The following is a 21,457-nucleotide window of genomic DNA, read 5'->3' on the forward strand; positions in this document are numbered from 1 at the left end:
ACGGCAAGAAGACTCCTATGGATTCGCCCTTGGCAAGCGGGAGTTCGCCAAAAGTGGCAGTTATCCCAGGGCCCCTTAAAGCGCGACCTTCTCTTCGGTGATCTTCTGGATCCACTCCTCACGGAGACCACGGACAAGAAGAAAGTTTTGGGTCCAACCACAAAAAAGGCTACCAAAACGCAGTCCTTTCGTCGCCCAGGGCGCCAGCAAGATCAAGCGGCTTCCTATCAGAGATCTCCAGGTCAGTATTCCCCCCGCTTTCGTTCCCAAGGTAGGAACTCCAGGGGTAGAGGGTTTCGCTTCCAAAGGGGAGCTTCCTCTAACAGGGCTTCAAAAAAACCTAGATGGTAATCTTACCTCCATTCCCATAGGGGGTCGCCTAGCTCATTTCGCCTCTAATTGGCGTCTCACCTCCAAGGACCCTTGGGTCATTGACACTGTTCAATCAGGCCTTCTTTTAGAATTTATTTCTCCTCCCCCTAAACGTTTTATTTCCTGCCCTTCTCCCAGGTCATCCTCAGATTGTAACCGTATGGAGGAGGCCATTTCTCATCTATTGTCCATCAGAGCCATTCAACCGGTCCCTTCCGATCAGAAGGGCCTAGGTTTTTACTCCATCCTATTTATGGTTCCAAAGTCCTCCGGAGGTTGGAGAGCTATTTTGGATTTAAAGAAACTAAACCTATTCATCAAATATAGGAAGTTTAAGATGCACTCCTTGTCTTCTATTTTGGCCGCCATTCATTCGGGAGATTTCATGGTCTCCTTAGACCTCACTGAGGCCTACCTTCACATTCCTATAGCCAAATGCCACAGAAAATTTTTACGTTTTTCCTTTCAAGGCAGGCATTTCCAGTATAGGGCGATGCCATTTGGCCTTTCCTCGGCCCCTCGAGTCTTTACAAAGCTCTTGGGGTCCCTGGCGGCCTATATCCGGGCGTCTCCCATCCACATTTTATGTTATCTTGATGATATTTTGATTCATGGGAACTCCCTAGAGAGAGTGAAAACAGACCTTTCGGTCACCATGTCAGTCCTTCAGGACCATGGATTTTCCATCAACTTTGATAAAAGTCACCTCCAACCTTCCACATCCATTTCTCACCTGGGATCCATTATTGATTCAGAATCCTCCCAGGTTTTTCTCTCTCCCGAGAGAAAACTCAGTATAGTGGAGTTAATTTCTAGCATTTTATCTAATGCTTCAGTATCCATAGTTACTCTATCTTCCCTTTTGGGGAAGATGGTGTCATGCATAGGCATCATTCCCTGGGCTCGCCTTCATGCTAGGGAACTCCAGTGGCTCCTGTTGCCTTTTCAGAGATCGGGGCACAGCAACTCAAATCGACGCATTGTCATCCCACTGAGTGTTCGCAGATCCTTCAAGTGGTGGAAGTCTCCGGCCATGGACAAAGGATCCCCGTTCAGGTGCCCGGATCAATTTGTCATCACCACAGATGCCAGTCTATCGGGATGGGGCGCCCACGCCCAGGGGATGATAGCCCAGGGCACGTGGTCCCCGGAGGAAGCTTCCAGGCCAATCAATTGGCTAGAGTTAAGAGCCGTTTCCCTGGCTCTGAAGCATTTCTCTCCTCGCATCCCCAACCGGCACGTTCTCATTCTCACCGACAACATTGCCACAAAAAGCCATATCTGCAGACAGGGAGGCACGAGATCCAAGGCTCTCATGAGGGAGGCCCTCAAGTTGGGCCTTTGGGCGGAAAAACATCTGCAGTCGCTCCTAGCCGATCACATCTCGGGGAGTCTCAACGTCCAGGCGGATTGGCTATCCCGAGCAACGATAGACCCAGGAGAGTGGAACCTCCATCAAGACCTGTTCCATCAAATCACCCTCAGATTCGGCCTACCAATCCTGGATCTCTTCGCGACCAATGCGAACGCCCAACTCCCTCGCTTCTATTCCAGATTTCCATCCCCGGGAGCGGAAGCAATCAATGCCCTCCGGAGTCCATGGCCTCCAGGCCTACTCTACGCATTTCCTCCAATTCCAATCCTCCCGGACGTGATTCACAAGGTCCTCACCGCCCCTCATTGGCCCCGCCGGCCCTGGTTCGCGGATCTCCAACAGCTGTCCGTCCAGGACCCTTGGCGACTCCCCGTTTCGGGGGATATGCTGCGGCAGGGGGCCTCTTTCCATCCAGACCCGGAGTGGTTCCACCTCACCGCCTGGCTGTTATCAGGAGAGATCTAGAACTGCGTGGTCATGACCCCGATTCAGTGGAGGTCATTTTAAAGGCCAGAAGGGGTTCGACCAATCGAATCTACGACCACACGTGGTCCAAGTTTCACCAGTGGTGTCTACAGGAAGGTCTCTCCCCTCTGTGCATCCCCATACACAGAATTATTTCCTTCCTTATGCAAGGCTTCCATAAAGGACTTTCCACCAGCACCCTCCGGCGTCATCTGGCAGCCATTTCATCTGTCCTAGGGGGTCCCCGCAGACAGCCTCTCCGATCCTTCCCTGAAGTTCAGGAATTCCTCAAGGGCATAGCCAATCTCAGACCTTCCAAGGTCCACAGGTATCCTTCCTGGGATTTGCCACGGGTTCTCCATTCCCTCACGCAGGCACCATACGAACCCCTAAAATCGGCGTCCCTCAGGTACCTATCCTTTAAGGTAGCATTCCTGGTGGCTATTACCTCTGCCCGACGCATTTCGGAGCTGGCTGCCCTCTCAATCAGGCAGGACCTTTGTCAATTCCATCAGGACAAGGTAGTCTTGCGACTGGACCCCACCTTCTTACCCAAGGTCAGTTCCATGTTCCACAGATCTCAGGATATTGTCCTACCTTCCTTCTGCCTCCAACGAGACCATCCCTTGGCAATTAGATGGCACACCCTGGATCTAACCAGAGCGCTGAGAATATATATCCAACGCACAGGACCCTTTCGGAGGTCAGAAGCACTCTTTGTAGCCTATCATCCCAGAGTCATGGGGGCCAAAGTGTCTTCAACAGTAATAGGCCGTTGGATCAGAGGGACTATATCTAAGGCCTATGAGTCGGCCTCCCTCTCAGTTCCAAGGAACATCACAGCGCATTCCACCAGGAGCGCAGCCACCTCGGCCGCTTGGGCGACTCAAGCCCCGTTGGAGGAGGTCTGCAAAGCAGCCACTTGGGCCTCGCCAAATTCCTTCATCAGGCACTACAAAATTGATTCTTACGCTTCAGCGGACGCTGCCTTCGGCAGAAGGGTACTCCAATCCGTTATCTCACACGATAGCAAGCTAATCCCACCCTAGGGACCATCTATTGGGTATGTCCCATGTGACTGCTGGACCCGCTCCTTCAGTACGGAGAATAGGCGTTGATTGCTTACCTGAACGCCTCTTCTCGTACGGTGAGCGGGTACAGCAGTCACTTCCCGCCCTTATATGTGTCTTCTTTACCTTTCTATATCTTTCTTCCTCTAACAATGAGAGTTGAACACTAAAGAGCTTCACAACTGAGCCTAGTCTATGGATTCGCGAATTCTGGGGAAGGGGCGGATCCGGCAAGCTTTTTTAATACTAGGCTCAGTTCCACCGGATTGGACATGAGCAACCCATGTGACTGCTGTACCCGCTCACCGTACGAGAAGAGGCGTTCAGGTAAGCAATCAACGCCTATTCTCAGTCATCCAGGTCATAGTTGGATAGCGGACCATTGCTTTGAAGGAAGGATAAAAGAATCCATCTATGTTAGAATTGAACACCCTTTCCTCAACAGAGGGGGAGGAATAAGACAGCACTTATCTCAAGTTTACAATGCAGTACTTACAGCAGTTCCAACAAGATTCCACAACCAAATGTACCCTCATTCAGGTGACCCAGAGGGCACCGATAAACCCCTAAAGAATCCTCAACAGCTCTCAAAGAGTGCCATGATTGCAAAGAAATACAATCCTTACTTACAAACACAGAGAGACAGACACACACACCCTATCAGAACTTATCCTTGCATCTGCGTCACCACCTAGTCCCAACTGTCACTACCTATCCTTCCAATTCTCTCCCTCCACCACCATCTGATGAAGCTTCTTGGATTAGAAGCGAAACGTTTTCTTCTTCTTCCTCAAGGGAAAAAGCTGTCCAGTTGCCAAAAAAGTACCTTTGAGCAAGAGCAATCCTTAATTAGAAATTCTGGAGGAGATAGATGGGAAAAATGCTTTTTTATTATTTTATTTTATTTTTTAATATTATAATATTTAATATTCCTTGAGTTCATTACAAGGCTACTGAGCGGTCTAACAAGTACTAATGACTGCAGATAGACTTTGTGGATACAGAGCCCTTTTGACATTTCTTTGGAGCTCAAAACTACAAAGTTAAACTTACTTATTTATCTGTGATAAGTAAATGGGGCATAAAATAATCACTGCAGTCCTAACACACAACACTTGGGACATACACTTGTGTTGATTGTGGTGCAACGTTCTTTGAAGTAAATGCACTGAGGGTTATCTTCTCAGTTTGATGTGTAGTGTATACGCAAAACCATTTGGAAGAGAGAGAAAAAATAACCCACAGAAAATAGAATTATTGTGATGATGTAAGACCATTGATTCATGAGAAAGGGAGGAATGTCATCCAAGACCAAAGTCTGCTCTCTCTCTCTTCCTCAAATTGCAGTCAACTTCAGAACTTCTACAACAGTGATAGCAAGTGATAACAAGTGGCATATGGAGCCATATCTGAATGAGGCATTGCCCTGTGTTAGATCCAACACGCATATGCGCACTAGCTAGCTCATTTTCTGCCTCCTTTTCAGCCGTTTGTGTCCTCCCCAGGCTTCAGGAAAGCATCCTGAAGCCTGGAGATGGCGAAAAATGGGCCAAATGGACGTTCGGAGGCTTCAGTGAGGCCTGCACACACTGCGGAGGTTGTGTGCATGTGATGGGGGAGGTATTGCATTATGGGTATAGGCATGCATGCTATCGTATATGCCCATACCCTTTTGCCATCCAAGCTGAAAAAGGTTTGCCATCACTGTTCTAGAACTTCATATTTGGTTCGCCATCACTGTTCTAGAACTTCATATTTGGTTCGCCACCACTGTTCTAGAACTTCATATTTCGTTCGCCATCACTGTTCTAGAACTTCATATTTCGTTCGCCACCACTGTTCTAGAACTTCGTATTTGATTCGCCATCACTGTTCTAGAACTTCATATTTGGTTCGCCATCACTGTTCTAGAACTTCATATTTGGTTCGCCACCACTGTTCTAGAACTTCATATTTGGTTCGCCATCACTGTTCTAGAACTTCATATTTCGTTCGCCACCACTGTTCTAGAACTTCGTATTTGGTTCACCACCACTGTTCTAGAACTTCATATTTGGTTTGCCATCACTATTCTAGAACTTCATATTTGGTTCGCCATCACTGTTCTAGAACTTCATATTTGGTTCACCATCACTGTTCTAGAACTTCATATTTGGTTCGCCACCACTGTTCTAGAACTTCATATTTGGTTCGCCACCACTGTTCTAGAACTTCATATTTGGTTCACCATCACTGTTCTAGAACTTCATATTTGGTTCGCCATCACTGTTCTAGAACTTCATATTTGGTTCGCCACCACTGTTCTAGAACTTCATATTTGGTTCGCCATCACTGTTCTAGAACTTCATATTTGGTTCGCCACCACTGTTCTAGAACTTCATATTTGGTTCGCCATCACTGTTCTAGAACTTCATATTTGGTTCACCATCACTGTTCTAGAACTTCATATTTGGTTCGCCATCACTGTTCTAGAACTTCATATTTGGTTCGCCACCACTGTTCTAGAACTTCATATTTGGTTCGCCATCACTGTTCTAGAACTTCATATTTCGTTCGCCACCACTGTTCTAGAACTTCGTATTTGGTTCACCACCACTGTTCTAGAACTTCATATTTGGTTTGCCATCACTGTTCTAGAACTTCATATTTGGTTCGCCATCACTGTTCTAGAACTTCATATTTGGTTCACCATCACTGTTCTAGAACTTCATATTTGGTTCGCCACCACTGTTCTAGAACTTCATATTTGGTTCGCCACCACTGTTCTAGAACTTCATGTTTGGTTCGCCATCACTGTTCTAGAACTTCATATTTGAATGAAAGTTTGAGCCGACCAGCAATTCCCCAGTAAACACAAGCCTTAGAATCATCTCTTTTTTTTTAAACCACCGACAAAAGATGAGAGAAAAGGCCCTCGTTTTAAAAGAAAAAGAAGTTGGTACATGAAAAATATTTATCACAAATCTGGGTGGTTTTTTTTAATACAGACACATAAATTCTTAGCCAATGTTTTGTGAGCTATTTATTGTATCCTACTTTGTAACTAACTGAGAAGCTGCCCTTTCTAGTTTATTTGGAGAATAGCATGAGAATGATCAGATTATTAAATAAATCAGCATATGTGCTTGTAAACTCTTATCCTGCATGACTATCTCCTTTGCTCCCTTTAAGAACATTTCTGTAGATTTATCTGATTGCCTAAATTAGATCTGCCCTTCTATTTTTTTCACTGTTTTTCCAGGTGTATTTTTTTTAAAAAAAATTGCTATAAAGTTAGGCAATTGTAACTGATGACAGCAGGGACTTTCTAATTCATGTCTCAACATGCTCCCTTGTGACTTAGGGGAAAAATACCATACAGCTACCGTTCCCTACTTAGAAACTAGCATTAAATTCAAAATTATAATTCTTGAATTCAAGGAGCTTCTCACTCGGCTAAATCAGTGCTCCTTTGGTCTTATAATTGTTATTAGGCCACATTTGGCATTTTGTACTTTCCCTGTAACCTTTATTCACTGGGATATGACCTGAACCCTTTTTTGTCTGTTATATTACCATTTGGTGTGTTATGTAGTATAATCCAATGTTCCAATCCATCTGCTATTGTTCTGCGTAGTGTATTTCCTCAGCATAGTTGGTTTATTGATGATAGGCAAGGAAGGGAGAGGTTTCCACTTATGATTTTGGGACTGCTTGATAATTCCTACTATTGTTTTTTGGAGTGGCAACCAGCTCTGTCATTGAACTGTATCTCAAGAGCTGTTTTTACTGAATGAAGATTATTGTATTTGTGGCCATGTGTTAAAAATCATTTAGCAGTAGTTAAATATAATTTCTTCCCTGGAAGTAATATTAAATTTTACACCGAAGGTTTTTTGGTTATTAACTATTTAAGTATCAACTGATTTTGTGGTATGTAATTTGATATATTACTGTTTTTCAATTTTTAATGATATACAATGGCTTACATGATGCCTGGAATGTATGTTAAGAAATCATTATCATGTTTCAAAAAAATAGCAATGCATAGCTAGAGTAAATGATGTAATCCAATAGAGCAGTGATATCTGAATATTTACCAAACAGATTGCTAAATTGATTCAGGTACTTTTTAGCATTTTAATGACTGGAAGGATCTAGAGCTTTTCCCCAAACCACATACCGTATTTTTTTGAGTACAAGATGCACTGGAGTATAAGATGCACCTAGTTTTGGGGGAGGAAAATAGGGGGGGGGGGGAATCTGTCTACCAAATATTCAACAGGCTAGCATACTTATTCTGGTCAGCTTTAGCATGTTATTTTATTCCTTGGTTAGGGTTGAAAAAAACATTCTTCAGAGGGAGTAGCAATGGAAAAAAGGCTGCAAAGATTTAGGGCTGCAAAAAAACATTCTTCACAGGGAGTAGCAATGAAAACAACTGCAAGCTGTGAAGATCATTAGCGCCTCGATAGGGCTGGAAAAAAAAAGCTTCAAAAAGCGACATTCAGAGTATAAATCGCACCCAATTTTCAACCACTGTTGGGGGGGGAGGTGTGTCTTATACAGCATGGTATTTCCCTTAGTTCCTGTACTTCGATTATTTGAAATGACTTTCTCTATTCCCTATTAAGATGGGAATTGGTGCCTATGTTTATTTCAGGCAGTGTTGCAAAATTCTTGTGAAGGAATAGCTCAGACAACAAATTGTAACCACAATGTTAAGCAGCTCTTTGAGGAATTGCCGGTGATTTGTGCGTTCTTTTATCCTCAGAACCGTCCGTCTGTAATAACATGTGCCTCTGCAAGCAATCGAAACTGTAACCTTTCTCATTGTCCGGTTGTGCACAGTGGATGTGGGGCTGCTATGCCAACCAGTTACCGAAGGCCGTCTAGCAGTAAGTAACACTTGTAACTTCCACAACTTCTGTTACTGTACCTCCGGGACTGTCTTCTGCCGCAAGAATCCCAGTGGCCGGTTAGGTCCCACAGAGTGGGCCTTCTCCGGGTCCCGTCGACTAACCAATGTCGTCTGGCAGGGCCCAGGGGAAGAGCCTTCTCTGTGGCGGCCCCGGCCCTCTGGAACCAACCCCCCCCCCCCGGAGATAAGAACCACCCTCACCCTCTTTGTTTTTCGTAAGTTTTGAAAACTCACCTTTGTCACCAGGCATGGGGAAATGGACACCTCCCCTAACTACCATTTTATGTATGGTTTGATTGGGTTATGTGATTATTTTATTAATAAGGGTTTTTAAATTGTGTTTTTAGATTGGATTTGTACTTTGTTATTATTGTTGTGAGTCGCCCAGAGTTCTCGAAGAGGGGCCGCATACAAATCTAATTAATAATAATAATAATTATTATTATTATTATTATTACTACTACTACTACTACTACTACTACTACTTATGGAAGTAACTTCCATAATTTTTCTTCCAATGATCCATTATATGTGGTCACCAAATAACTATTAGTAGATGTAATAAGTTACAGAAATAGAAACATTTTTAAGCAGGTGGTGAAAATGGTACACTGCAGTTGAATTAAATATGTAATTACAGATAGTCCTCGAATTACAACTAGATTTGAGCCCAACGTGTCTGTTGCTAAGTGAGACAGTTATTAAGCAAGATTTTGCCACCATTTTACGATCTTTCTTGCCGCAGCTGTTAAGTAAATCACTGCCGTTCTTAAGTTACTAGCACAATTGTTAAATGAATTTGACTTCCCCATTAATTTTGCTTGTTAGGTAATCATGTGTCCCAAGAACACTGCAACTGCCATAAATATAATCCCAATTTTGATCACATGACCATGAGGATATTGCAACAGTCATTAAGTGTGAAAAACAGTCATAAGTTACTTTTTTCGGTGTCCTTATAACTTTGAACAGTCACTAAGTAAATGTTTGTAACTGGAGGGCAATCTGCATGTATTAAAGGAGAACTCTCACTAAGATCTTCCTATTTTTATCAGGAAACCCATTAAACCTTTTACAATTTTTTAAGATTTATTAGTATATGAAAATCTAGATTGTCTGATGGAAGATTATTTATATTTTTGTCTGATTTATTTATTTATTTATTGATTTATTGATTTGATTTGATTTGTATGCCGCTCCTCTGAACAGCTATGAACAGGATCAATAAAGTATAAATCCATGCAACTGGATTTTTACTGATTTGATATTGTGTGTCTTTAAAGACAGCTTATCTTTGTTAAATTCAATAATACTCAATATAAACAGTTATGTAGGATAATAAAGAGATGAAAGGTTAATATAATGATGGAGACTGAAATAAAGTTGGAAACTGAAATAGCAATGTTTGGGAAAGAAAACCCACTCTGGGGTTATGCCAAGGGCCAATCTAGTCTAGTCTTTAGTAACAGCCTGTGGCCAGCCAAATGTACATGAGGAGCTTAGCAGAATGGATAATGGACTAATAGCCCTCCCTCATTGTTGTTTCCCAGCAGCTGCTTGTGATTCAGGAGGTGGAACAATTAGCCCTTTGATAGCAATGGTAAACTTAATTTTGTGACCAACTTTTCACACTGATTTTAATAGGATCTAAATGCAGCTAATTTAGATCTGAATTAAACCCATGGATGCCTTTATTACTTTAGCTAGAATAAAATGACAAAGAAATACATAGGAAAGAATTGGGCATTTTAAAAAATGCCTGCGGAGAGGGGCGGCAAAGAAATCTAATTAATAATAATAATAATAATAATAATAATAATAATAATAACAATAACAACAACTTTTATAAAAGTTTCAACACTTCGAATCGAAACATTTAAATATATTAAATGGTTAAATAAGGTCCAGGAGGGAAGTGTTTTTAATAGGAAAGTGAACACAAGAACAAGGGGACACAATCTGAGGTTAGTTGGGGGAAAGATCAGAAGCAACATGAGAAAATATTATTTTACTGAAAGAGTAGTACGTAGATCCTTGGAACAAACTTCCAGCAGACATGGTAGATAAATCCACAGTAACTGAATTTAAACATGCCTGGGATAAACATATATCCATCCTAAGATAAAATACAGAAAATAGTATAAGGGCAGACTAGATGGACCATGAGGTCTTTTTCTGCCGTCAGACTTCTATGTTTCTATGTTTCTAGATCTTTTTTGGAATCTTCTTAAAACTTATCATCTGATTTTCTGATTTTCAGATTTCCTATTTTTTTTTAATGGGAAAAATTTACCAAAATTTTATTCACTTTTATATTCTCACAGCCTTCTCCAATTTGTATACCTCCAAGATTCTCCGCAATAGCCCTTCCCAGGGAATTGTGGGAGTTGAAGTCTATACAAGTGGAGGTTGTTCAGGCTGGGGACAGCTGTTTTTGGCTTTTCAGATAGCAATCTAAAATGGCAATTCTATACATTCCTTTTCTTTTCTCTTGAGTAATTTATAGGTCCTAATGGAAAATTATTCTGGACAATGCATTCTAAAAAAACATTTCCATTAAAACAGCAATTGATGGTATTATATGAGGGTATTATATAATGCACCATATTTTTTTCTTCAACAATTATTTATTGAACACAACGAAACTTTCACACAAGAGAGAATGATGTTTCTTCTACGCTCCCTATTTTTCCACGTAATCCCCATCCCGTTCTATGGCCTTCCTCCAGCGAGACACAAGGGCGTGTATGCCCTGTCGCGACCACTCCTTGTTCTGGTCATGAAGCCATTTCTGCACTGTGCGAATCACCTCTTCGTCATCCCCAAAATGTCTTCAATGACTAACCATACTTCTGTCGACTGCAGATTCTCCATTAACTGTACACAAATGTTTGTGAATGTTCCCAACAGTTTCTTTCTCCCCAGTGAGAAATTCAGTGACGACACACTGCTTGTAACGTACATCACTTACAGACGCCATTTCGAAACACCTGCTGTAGCTACGCTATCTGTCTGAAGAAATGCAAAATTTACACACGCACTCCTGACAATTCAAATAATGTATATCTAAAGTTTCGCATTCGTACCATTACTGTAGGCTGAGAAAAAAAATGTGGTGCATTGCTTTCTGGGTGACCCTCATATAGTGACACATATTATTAATGCACATTGTACATACAGTAAGTAAATTCACTGCAGTACAGTGGTACCTCATCATACGAACTTAATTGGTTCCAGGAGGAGGTTCGTAAGGTGAAAAGTTCGTAAGATGAAACAATGTTTCCCATAGGAATCAATGTAAAAGCAAATAATGCGTGCAAATCCTTCAGGAAAATCCCAAACTTTAGAAGGGAGGCGAACAGAGGGCAGGGAGGAGCATCTAAAGGGGGTGGGCGGAAGAAGCAAGGCTAGGCTAAAGGGTGAGTGGGAAGGAAGAAAGGCAAGGGGGGCGCCCCTCCCTTTTCTTTCTTCAAAAGACACCATTTCAGTTCCTTTGCAAGCACGTTGTTCTCTGCAAAAAAATTCCTCCCCCAAGCTGCCCCTCCCTCCTTCCTTTTCTTTCTTAAAAAGACACCCTTTCAGTGCCTTTGCAAGCACGTTGTTCTCTGCAAAATGTTTCCTACTCCAAGCAGCCCCTCCCTTTTCTTTCTTCAAAAAAGGGGGGGAAAAGAAACCCCTTCATCCCAGCAGCAGCTGCTTGGGTTCGTAAGGTGAAAATAGTTAGGAAGAAGAGGCAAAAAAATCTTAAACACCGGGTTCGTATCTTGAAACGTTTCTTAGAAGAGGCGTTCGTAAGATGAGGTACCACTGTATTTAAAAAGCAGAACAACTGAAAGGGGAATTATAGGATTTTTTAAAAAGTCATACGGAAAAACAGTAGTTTGTCCGCTTCTAAGTCATCCTCTGCATTTTCCCCTATAGCTACTGCTACCTGCGATCCAGTAGTAGAAGAACACTTCCGCAGAAGCCTTGGCAAGAATTACAAGGAGCCAGAGGCAGTGACAAACTCTGTGTCCATCACAGGATCAGTCGATGACCACTTTGCCAAAGCTCTCGGAGATACCTGGCTCCAGATCAAAGCTGCCAAGGATGGTGTGTCCAACAGTCCAGAGTCTGCTTCCAGGAGGGGCCAGTCCTCTTCTCCTCCTTCCTCCCATCTGGTCAATCATAATCATTCACCTTCAGTTGTCTCATGAGCACGGGACCACGGGTTCTTCATCCAAACATGAGTCGGTATTGTTTTGGCTGAGCTTGGAACAGTACTCAAAGCAAAAAGTGTTTGGGAGGGATGATTTGAAAGGAGATTAACGATTCAATACATATTTTGTGTGTGTTCGGGCCTTTTTAAAAAAAAAATACACATGCCCTTAAAATTGATAGCAGGAACTATTTGATTTTTTTTTAAAAAATGTTTTTTTAAAATAATGTAGCACTCTTTTTTTTCCCTGCCTCCGTTACCAAAGAAACCTCTGATGCAACTCTGCTACCCACCCCACCCCACCTTTCTGAAAACGAAATGTAGACGCAAGTAAATTGGGGGGCAGGGAGGAGAAGAAAGATAGAAAAAAAAAGCCATTCTGTACAGTGGATTGACCCAAATGCTTGTATGCTTTGATTAGCTTCTTGAGGGTAGAATTGTGTCTGGATTTTGTCTCCATTGCTTTCTTCTCCCTTTGCGGAAGTCATTTTGTATGTATATACTTGAAAAGAACTGTTGTGTATGATTTGCACTATTGGAGGATGTTAGGGTTGCATAGCAACTTTTAGGCAGGATGCTTCTATTCTGAGGGCAAACTGCTCGGCAAAAGGCGTCTGGTGTTCTCTGCCTTCTTGAAAACAACAAGAAGCAACATTTGCTTAGGAAGGGGAAGGTCTCATACAGGTTATAGGTCTTCTCGGTGTAGATTTCAGGTGCTTCGTGCTTGCAACTGGACTGCATAATCAACAGGTTATCATGGGCATTTTTTTTTTTCAAACCACACTGCAGTTTGTTAGAATAGAGCTGAGTTAAAGAGGGTTCAATAGTGCTTAAAAGATGCATGTTTTATGGAAAAATAGCTGGTATCTATTAATGTATAGACAGTAAGAAATATATTAGCCTTCGTTGAAAACTAGGTGTTGTTTTTCCCCCCCATTAACAGTCCTAGATAAACCTACTGCTGGTACAGTTGTACTCTGAAACTTGTATTTGATATTCCTTTTCATAGCAGCCAGCAACCTTGGACAGTCGCCTCTGGTCAGGCCTCAACTGAAGCAGTTTATATATACCATTGAGTATGAGATTCAGGATGCTACCTATGGCATTGGTGACAAAAGGAACAATATTAACTGCTCAATGCAGATTTACTTAACTGAAATATATTTATCCATGTACGCTCTAGTTTCAGAAATCTAATTTTTGAGGCTGCTTATAAAACTAGGCCAAGGCACCATACATTCCTCTCTCTCTTTTTTTTATAAAGGTGTTACTTGCATTTATTTCATTTGCTGTATTAATAGTCACTAACTAGGTAATAGAGGCAGGCGTAAAGAACAGACTTCTTTTAGTAGTAATGGGCTCAGCTGTTGTTGTTTTTTTAATGTCACAACTTCCCCACACTCCCCACACACATTCCAGCAGTTACAACTAGTCCATTTAATAGTGGGTTACCTGAAAAGATAGGTGCTGTTGAAAGCATATAGGGTAAGGCAAAAGTCTTTGGGCTACGTTATAGCACTGGGGCCAGAATTTATATTTTTGTAAAAATGAAAACCACGTTTAGAAAAGATCAGCAAAGGATCTGTTTTGTCCTGTTCCATAGAGAGTGTAGCTGCCTACTTTTAAAAGCAAGAAAAAGACAAGAGAAGCTCCTCCTTCATCGCCCCTTTCACACATTTTACGGTTATGTTAATGGGTAGTTAAATGCTCAGTCGCCTTTGGCATTCAGTACTCCTACCCCTGTAAGAAAAGTGCAGAAAAAAAAACTTTTTTATATAGGTAACTTTAAGACCATCATTACGCTGTGCGTAAAGAATGTACAGAGAAATTTGTAGGTATTTTTTTGAGGAACAATTAATTTGTTAATGATATGTAGCTATTTAATTTTTCCCTTTCCTTTATTGTAATCATTCTCTTTTGTTTATGTCTGGAGAAAAAAGTTGATCTTTTTTTGTTGTTGTAGATGTCTGTAATACAGTAAAAGTGCAGGAACACAGTTATTCTATAAGAACACTGCATTAGCAATTAATAGCCACTAGTGTGTTATTGCTACAGGCTACTGAGCGGTCTAACAAGTACTAATGACTGCAGATGGACTTTGTGGATACTGAACCCTTTTGACATTTCTTTGAAGCTCAAAACTACAAAGTTAAACTTACTTATCTGTGATAAGTAAATGGGGCATAAAATAATCACTGCAGTCCTAACACACAACACTTGGGACATACACTTGTGTTGATTGTGGTGCAACGTTCTTTGAAGTAAATGCACTGAGGATTATCTTCTCAGTGTGATGTGTAGTGTATACACAAAACCATTTGGAAGAGAGAGAAAAAATAGCCCGTGGAAAATAGAATTATTGTTTAAAAGCCAAAAGAGTCGGGAGGGGGAAGGAGAAAGGATCTTAACCTCATTCTTACATGAAGTTTTTTTTTCACAGAGCCACAGGATCTACAGTCCAGATTGAACAATGTTCTCCATGTTTGTAAATCTGTAACATATCATTCTTTTGTGGCCTTGTTTCACCTGGCAATTTTTAAAAAAGGTTTGGCAGGCCATCTTTTTTTTTGTACTTAAAAGTAGCCTTAATGAACAATAAAGTGCTCTTAAATCTTACAACTGCGAGCATGTGTTTTCTTAAATAAGGTTTGCCTGAGTTAAGCAATGCCTAGTCACTTGGTAAGATATTTTAAGTTGTTCCTTTTAAATAACGTGCACAGCAAATATCTGTTATACTGGTGATGGTTGGAATGAAACAACAACTTTCATGTATGAAAATATTTCTCAACTCTTAACAAGGCGATTGATTGATTGATTGATTGGATTTATATGCCATCCCTCTCAGAAGACTTTGGGGTATTTATGGTATGCAATCTCTTTTGCAAAATACAGAATTTGCAAAATGTGATAAGCCTATGGCTACACATTGTATACTAAATTATCATTTAATCATAATCTTCTGAATAATCCATAGTTGCCTGCTTTTACCAAGAGTAATCCATAATCACGTATCACACAACGACAGAGCATGCTGGGTGAACATAGCCACATTTTGATTTATAGTGTCTATAAACAAGTCAGCCTTCTCCACATTCAACATTTTTATGTTGAACGAAACCCACTTTTGAATGAAAGTAAAGGATTGCAAACAACAGATAAGCATCCACATCATGTAAGTAAAATCCTAACTAAAGGAAGCCACGAATGAGTCTGGTTGAGATGGGCTGCTATAGAAATTGAAATAATAAATTATGTTACCCTAGGGAAAAAAACCCTGTTCAGTTGTACAGAAATGCTTCCTAGCGCAACCAATCTGCAGCAGTCTACTTCAGTGGATTAGATTAATAAAGAAGTGCCATCAGGATTACAAAGGAGAGTTAGTAATTTTGCTTTGCATTAAATTTGCATTGTTTGGGAAAGCTGAATCAAGCACATTATCACCAGGAAACAAGCAGAGTCCCAAGTTATGGGACTATTCTATGATTCTATGCCATCTCAAAGGAATTACTCTACTTCAGTAATAATCCATGACATACCAAAAAAAAACCCCAACAATCTAGCCAGTTATCAAGAATCAAAGCAAATGATAGGGAGCTAATTCAACAATGGATTGCTTTAAACACTTGCTCCTGCATTCTTTACACTCACACAAGAGCTGATGTGATTCTTAAGGTACCGTATTTTTCGCTCTATAAGACGCACCTGCTGATAAGACGCACCTAGATTTTAGAGGAGGAAAATAGAAAAAAAATATTTTGAGCCAAAAAGGGGAGAGGAAGAGAGGAAGGAGTGAAAGAAGGGAGTGAGGGAGGGAAGAAGGGAGGAAGGAAAAGGAAAGCAAGAAATGGAGAGAGGAAAGGAAGGAAGGAAGGAAAGAAAGAAAGAAAGGGGGAAGGGACAGGAACAGAGGAAGGAAGCAAGGAAACTTATGAAAGGGGAGAGTAAGAGAGGAAGGACTGAAGGGAGGGAGGGAAGAAGGTAGGAAGGAGAAAGAAAAGAAGAAATAGAGGAAGGGAAGGTAAAAGAGAGAAAGAAAAAGAGCAAGAAAGAAAGCAAGAAAGAGAGAAAGAAAGAAAATGAAAGAGAAATAAAAATAGAGAGGGGGAATGAAAGAAATGGAATGAGGGAAGGAAGGAGAGAAAGAAAGCAAGAGAAAGAAAAAAGAATGAAAGAGCAAGAGAGCAAGAGAGAAAAAGAAAGAAGGAAAGAAAGAAAGAAAGAAAGGCAACTTCAAAGAAAGGCTCACTGAGCATCTCTCTCTCTCTCTTTCTATCCCTCTTTCTTTCTTTCTCTTCCTTTCTCTCTCTCCTCTTTCTTTATCTCCTCTCTCTCCCTCCCTCTCTCTTTCTCTCCCCCCTCTCTTCCCCTTTCCCTCTCTCTTTCTCTCTCTCTCTTGCTATCTCTCCCCCCTCTCCCTCTCTCTCCCCCCTCTCCCTCTCTCTTTCTCTCTCTCCCTCTCTCTCTCTCCCCCTCTCTCTTTCTCTCTCTCTCCCCCTCTTTCTCTCTCTTCTTCTCACTTTCTCTCTCTTATTTCCTTTCTGTCTGGGCAGATGGCTGCCTTCTGCCTTGGGGCGCGATTCGCCCCCTCTCCTCCTCCGCCGCCGCCTTCTGCCTTGGGGCGCGATCCGCCCCCTCTCCTCCTCCGCCGCTTTCTGCCTTGGGCGAGCAATCCCGGAGTCCGGGACTGTGTGGCTTTGCGCCATGAAGAGGAAACGGCTCCGGCAGCAGGGAAAAGTCGGCCGTTTTCTCTTCATGGCGTAAAGCCACCCTGTCCCGGACTCCTGGATTGCTCACCCAAGGCAGGGGGCGGCGGAGGAGGAGAGGGGGCGAATCGCGCCCCAAGGCAGAAGGCGGCGGAGGAGGAGGAGAGGGGGCGAATCGCGCCCCAAGGCAGAAGGCAGCGACGTTGGAGAGGGGGCAGATTGCGCCCCAAGGCAGGAGGAGGCAGCGGAGGAGAGGAGGCGGATCGGGCGGGCAATAGGGCAGCGTGGAGAAGCCAGGGGCGCATTTGGCCGGAGGCACCGTGGGGAGGCAGGGGCGGCCGCGGCTCCATTTACTCTGAATGCAACACCTCCCCGCCCCCGCCCACCTCCCCGCGGGCTGGCAGGGGGATGGGGAGCACGCGCCCGTGGAAAAGGGCGCTCGGGTGTATTTGGGGGTGCACGCCTGCTCACGGGCGTAGCTTACGGGGAACGGTGGGCCAGGCAGCAGCTAGCCAGCCAGCCGGCGGGATGGCGCTTCCGAATTCGCAGCCTCCCCCCCCTCCCTGCCTGCATCTTCGCTCCATAAGACGAGGCTGATTTTTCATCCTACTTTGGGAGGAAAAAAACTGCGTCTTATGGAGCGAAAAATACGGTAGATGGAATAAATGAACAAAAATAAATACAGAAACAAACTCATGGAAGGAGCTGAGATCTGGAAACATCCCTCTGTAAACACAAGCACACAAACCTTTTTATGCATATAGTATTTTTTTTAAGTTGCTTCCTTCACAATTTATGTTGTCTGCAGAATGTGCAGCTTAAACACCCAAGATGTAACACATACATATACACACAATATTCCCAAAACAAGTGAAAATAAAACGATAACAAAGCAGCCTGAGGCATGTTCACACCTTGGCTATCCAAAATGGGACCATAGCTACTGGTGGACCTTTTTTTAAAGAGCACACTGGCTTGGATCTTGAGTATTTTCTTGACTGATCTATAAAGAAGCAAATAAGAGACTAGCTCTGCCCTGATTGGCACCGAGGGCAAAGCTCTGTACAGAAGCAGAGACAATGCACATACATTAACTATGTAACTGCTAATACAGAGGTCTTTAAACTTGGCAACTGTAAGACTTGTGGACTTTAACTCCCAGAATTAGCTGGCTGGAGAAGTCCACAAGTCTTACAGTTGTCAAGTTTGGAGAACCCTGTGCTAATATGTTTGCAATATTACAGCTTGCAGATCCTAAGATGGAGATCATTGCTTCCGAAGATAGTAGTATCCAGAGATTTCTATGCATAATATCCAGAGAAGATGGATAAATTTCCCTCGTCTTTTTCCCAATTATTTCTCTTTCCACATTCTAATTTTTATAGCGATAACATCTTACACACTTTTTCAAAGCTTGTATATCAGAGGAGGAGAGTGAGATTGTGGAGTTCAACTTCACTATCTATTTATAAACCTACAAAGGAAGAAGATATCAAGCCAAGGCCAAAGATTTGTCAACTCGCAGATCAAAGAAGTACCGGCCAATTTGGACACATCTACTTAGTGCCCTTTCAGATACAGTAGATAAATAGAGTGAACTCAGGCTCCAGCACTTATGTTGCCAGCGGGACCAGATAGGAAAGAGCGGTCATCACACAACAGAAAATTGGCATGTCAGAAAAAATAGGAGGTCCTCTCACTTTCTAGTTTTCTCCATTGAGGGAACATTTTCTGTTTTTCTCCTACTTTCGGGGTACGGCTTATATTAGCCGACCCCCCTGAAACCCCCGATATGTCTTACAATCGGGGGTGTCTTACTATCGGGGAAACAGGGTAATAGTCCATTGTTCATAGAAACATAGAAGACTGACGGCAGAAAAAGACCTCATGGTCCATCTAGTCTGCCCTGTTCACATATAGGAGTGATCAATAACCATAAGATTACAGAAATAGGAAGAAAATTAATTGATCCTGGAATCCAATTCCCAGGGACTGGCAACATGGCTGAAAGATGAGATGAGCAGCCACTTCTATTGGAGCTGATCCAATCAGTCAACACCCCATGTAGGAGCCTACAACGTCATAGAGCACAATGATATATTCATTCATTGTGGCAATCCTTTCGCTGATATTTATACCCGCTGACAAATTTCTCGATTTGTAACAAGATATGTGGGAGGAATTCTAAATTGACATTGCGGTTATTCACGACAGTCCAGAAGTAGTAGTAGCTGGGTTTAAAAAAAAAAAAAAAAAGTCAAAAACATTATCGCCCTCACCATTCCTACAATAGACATTTGAAATTTATGACAAAGTTGTGACTCAATTCCAGCACACTTCAATCCATTTGACATGAGGCCATTTCAGCCCTCGTGGTGGATGACTGGCTGCACTGTTCATTGTTGGCCTGTCATTTCAGAGGTCACATTGATTTTGTTACAAAACATCTTTCATAAAGAAGGACATTGGTTAAGTTTTTGGGAATGAAAAGACACCCCCCCTAAAAAAATGCTTTCATATGCATTCCCTATTCTGGTTCCTTGGACTTTTATTTTAGAAAAATGCAAGATTCTTTCTTATCCTATTATCTATTATTATCCTATTACTACAAGTGAACCTTTCCCTCTTGTGATCCAAAGTGAGCCTCTAGCAAAAAAAGTTGAGCCATTGCAGGATTCCATATTCCATTTAAGGGACAGGAACAAATAACAATGGCAGTAAGTTTGGCCTAAGCCAGCAAGTGAAGCAAACATATCTATTGTGCGTGCAACATGAGTAACTGTTACCAAGAATCACTTCTTGTGTTAATGTATGGCAACAACAACAAAAAAGAACTTGCATTCCTCTAAACATAGAACAGTAGTGTGTGTTTTCCACATGATTCACCCCTCAAAGCTGAAGCACATGAGCATAATTGCCTGTTCCATTAGAATTAAGCAGTGGGGCAGAGGTGGCTCCCCATTTCTTCGTGGAATAATTCATTGTACAGCAAGGGGGTGGTTGTGTAAATGCCATTTATGGAAAGTTCCAATAGAAAGTTCCTTTGACTGTACAAGAAATAGAATAGAATTCTTTACTGGCCAAGTGTGATTGGCCACACAAGGAATTTGTCTTAGTGCATATAAAAGAAAATATAGATTTGTCAAGAATCATGTGGTACAACACTTAATGATTGTCATAGGGGTCAAATAAGCAGTGAAGAAACAATCTATTAATAAAAATCTTAGGATACAAGCAACAAGTTACAGTCATACAGTCCTAAGTGGCAGGAAAAGGGTGATAGGAATGATGAGAAGAAACAAGTAGAAATAGAAGTGCAGATTTAGTAAAAAGTTTGACAGTGTTGAAGGAATTGTTTGTTTAGCAGAGTGATGGCGTTCAGGAAAAAACAGTTCTTGTGTCTAGTTGTCTTGGTGCGCAGCGCTCTGTAGCAATGTTTTGAGCGTAGGCGTTGAAACAGTTTGTGTCCAGGATGCGAGGGGTCAGTAAATATTTTCCCCGCCCTCTTTTTGACTCATGCAGTATACAGGTCCTCAAAGGAAGGTAGGTTGGCAGCAATTGTTTTTTCGGCAGTTCTGTTTATCCTCTGAAGTCTGTGTCGGTCTTGTTGGGTTGCAGAACCAAACCAGACAGTTATAGAGGTGCAGATGACAGACTCAATGATTCCTCTGTAGTCTTGTGTTAACTGTGTGATGTAGGCTGGAGAACAAACCAAATGAATATAAACAATACAAACCAAAAATACTTCTAATTGTGTGTGGGTGAACCCCTGTATTAGCTAAAACTGGATCAAATTGGCCGGATTGTTAGCATCCACAAATTAATTCCCATTTATTCCTAAACAGCTGGGCCGATACAGAGGAGGCTCATGGAAATTGCAATCCACTGAGAAGCCACATTATTGCCTTTCCCATCTTTCTTTCGGGCTAACGGTTCTTCAAAGCATTTATCATGTTTGTGTAGCCTATCTCTTGCATGAAAGTCATTCCAGGTGGCATGCAGCAGTATCAGCATTTTATAAAAAGGCAGATGCTCTTCACAGCAGTTTAGTTTATATTTCTTTGGCCCAAGGACACACACAAGGTACAGCGCAGATTCTGAAATCTTATACAAGGTATTGAGCAGCTCCTGTCCACAGAAAACAAGGAAGAGGAGGGGTTTCGTGGCTGAATCAATTGGATGGCTCACAGAAAAACATAAAAGCAGTGGCAATGAAGACAAGACAGATGAAATGGCACAAGCAGCACTATCTTCTGTTTAACCAGATGGAAAAAGGAAAGACATGCCATCTAAAGGACTGATTAACTTGACTGTACTATTTCTAAAGTAAACACTATTTTATTCACTTTAATGTACCTGTCTTGTATGACTGAA

The 21,457-nt window shown here is 42.0% G+C and overlaps 1 protein-coding gene across 7 annotated transcripts in view; it reads left to right on the forward strand.

The window, feature by feature from the left end:
- Positions 1 to 14,996, forward strand: part of VGLL4 (vestigial like family member 4) — a 134,814-nt gene extending 119,818 nt beyond the window's left edge. For 5 of the 7 annotated variants that reach the window (XM_070738599.1, XM_070738600.1, XM_070738595.1 and 2 more), the window contains 2 exons: positions 8,036 to 8,159; positions 12,104 to 14,996. In XM_070738599.1, the coding sequence (XP_070594700.1) occupies positions 8,036 to 8,159; positions 12,104 to 12,378 (399 nt within the window). In that variant the 3' untranslated portion in view covers positions 12,379 to 14,996. The remainder of the gene's footprint in view (positions 1 to 8,035; positions 8,160 to 12,103) is intronic. The other 2 variants (XM_070738594.1, XM_070738597.1) reach the window with 1 other exon arrangement.
- The last annotated feature ends 6,461 nt before the right edge of the window (positions 14,997 to 21,457 follow it).

The sequence above is a fragment of the Erythrolamprus reginae genome, chromosome 2 (genome assembly GCF_031021105.1).
Source record: "Erythrolamprus reginae isolate rEryReg1 chromosome 2, rEryReg1.hap1, whole genome shotgun sequence".
NCBI classification, from domain to species: domain Eukaryota; kingdom Metazoa; phylum Chordata; class Lepidosauria; order Squamata; family Dipsadidae; genus Erythrolamprus; species Erythrolamprus reginae.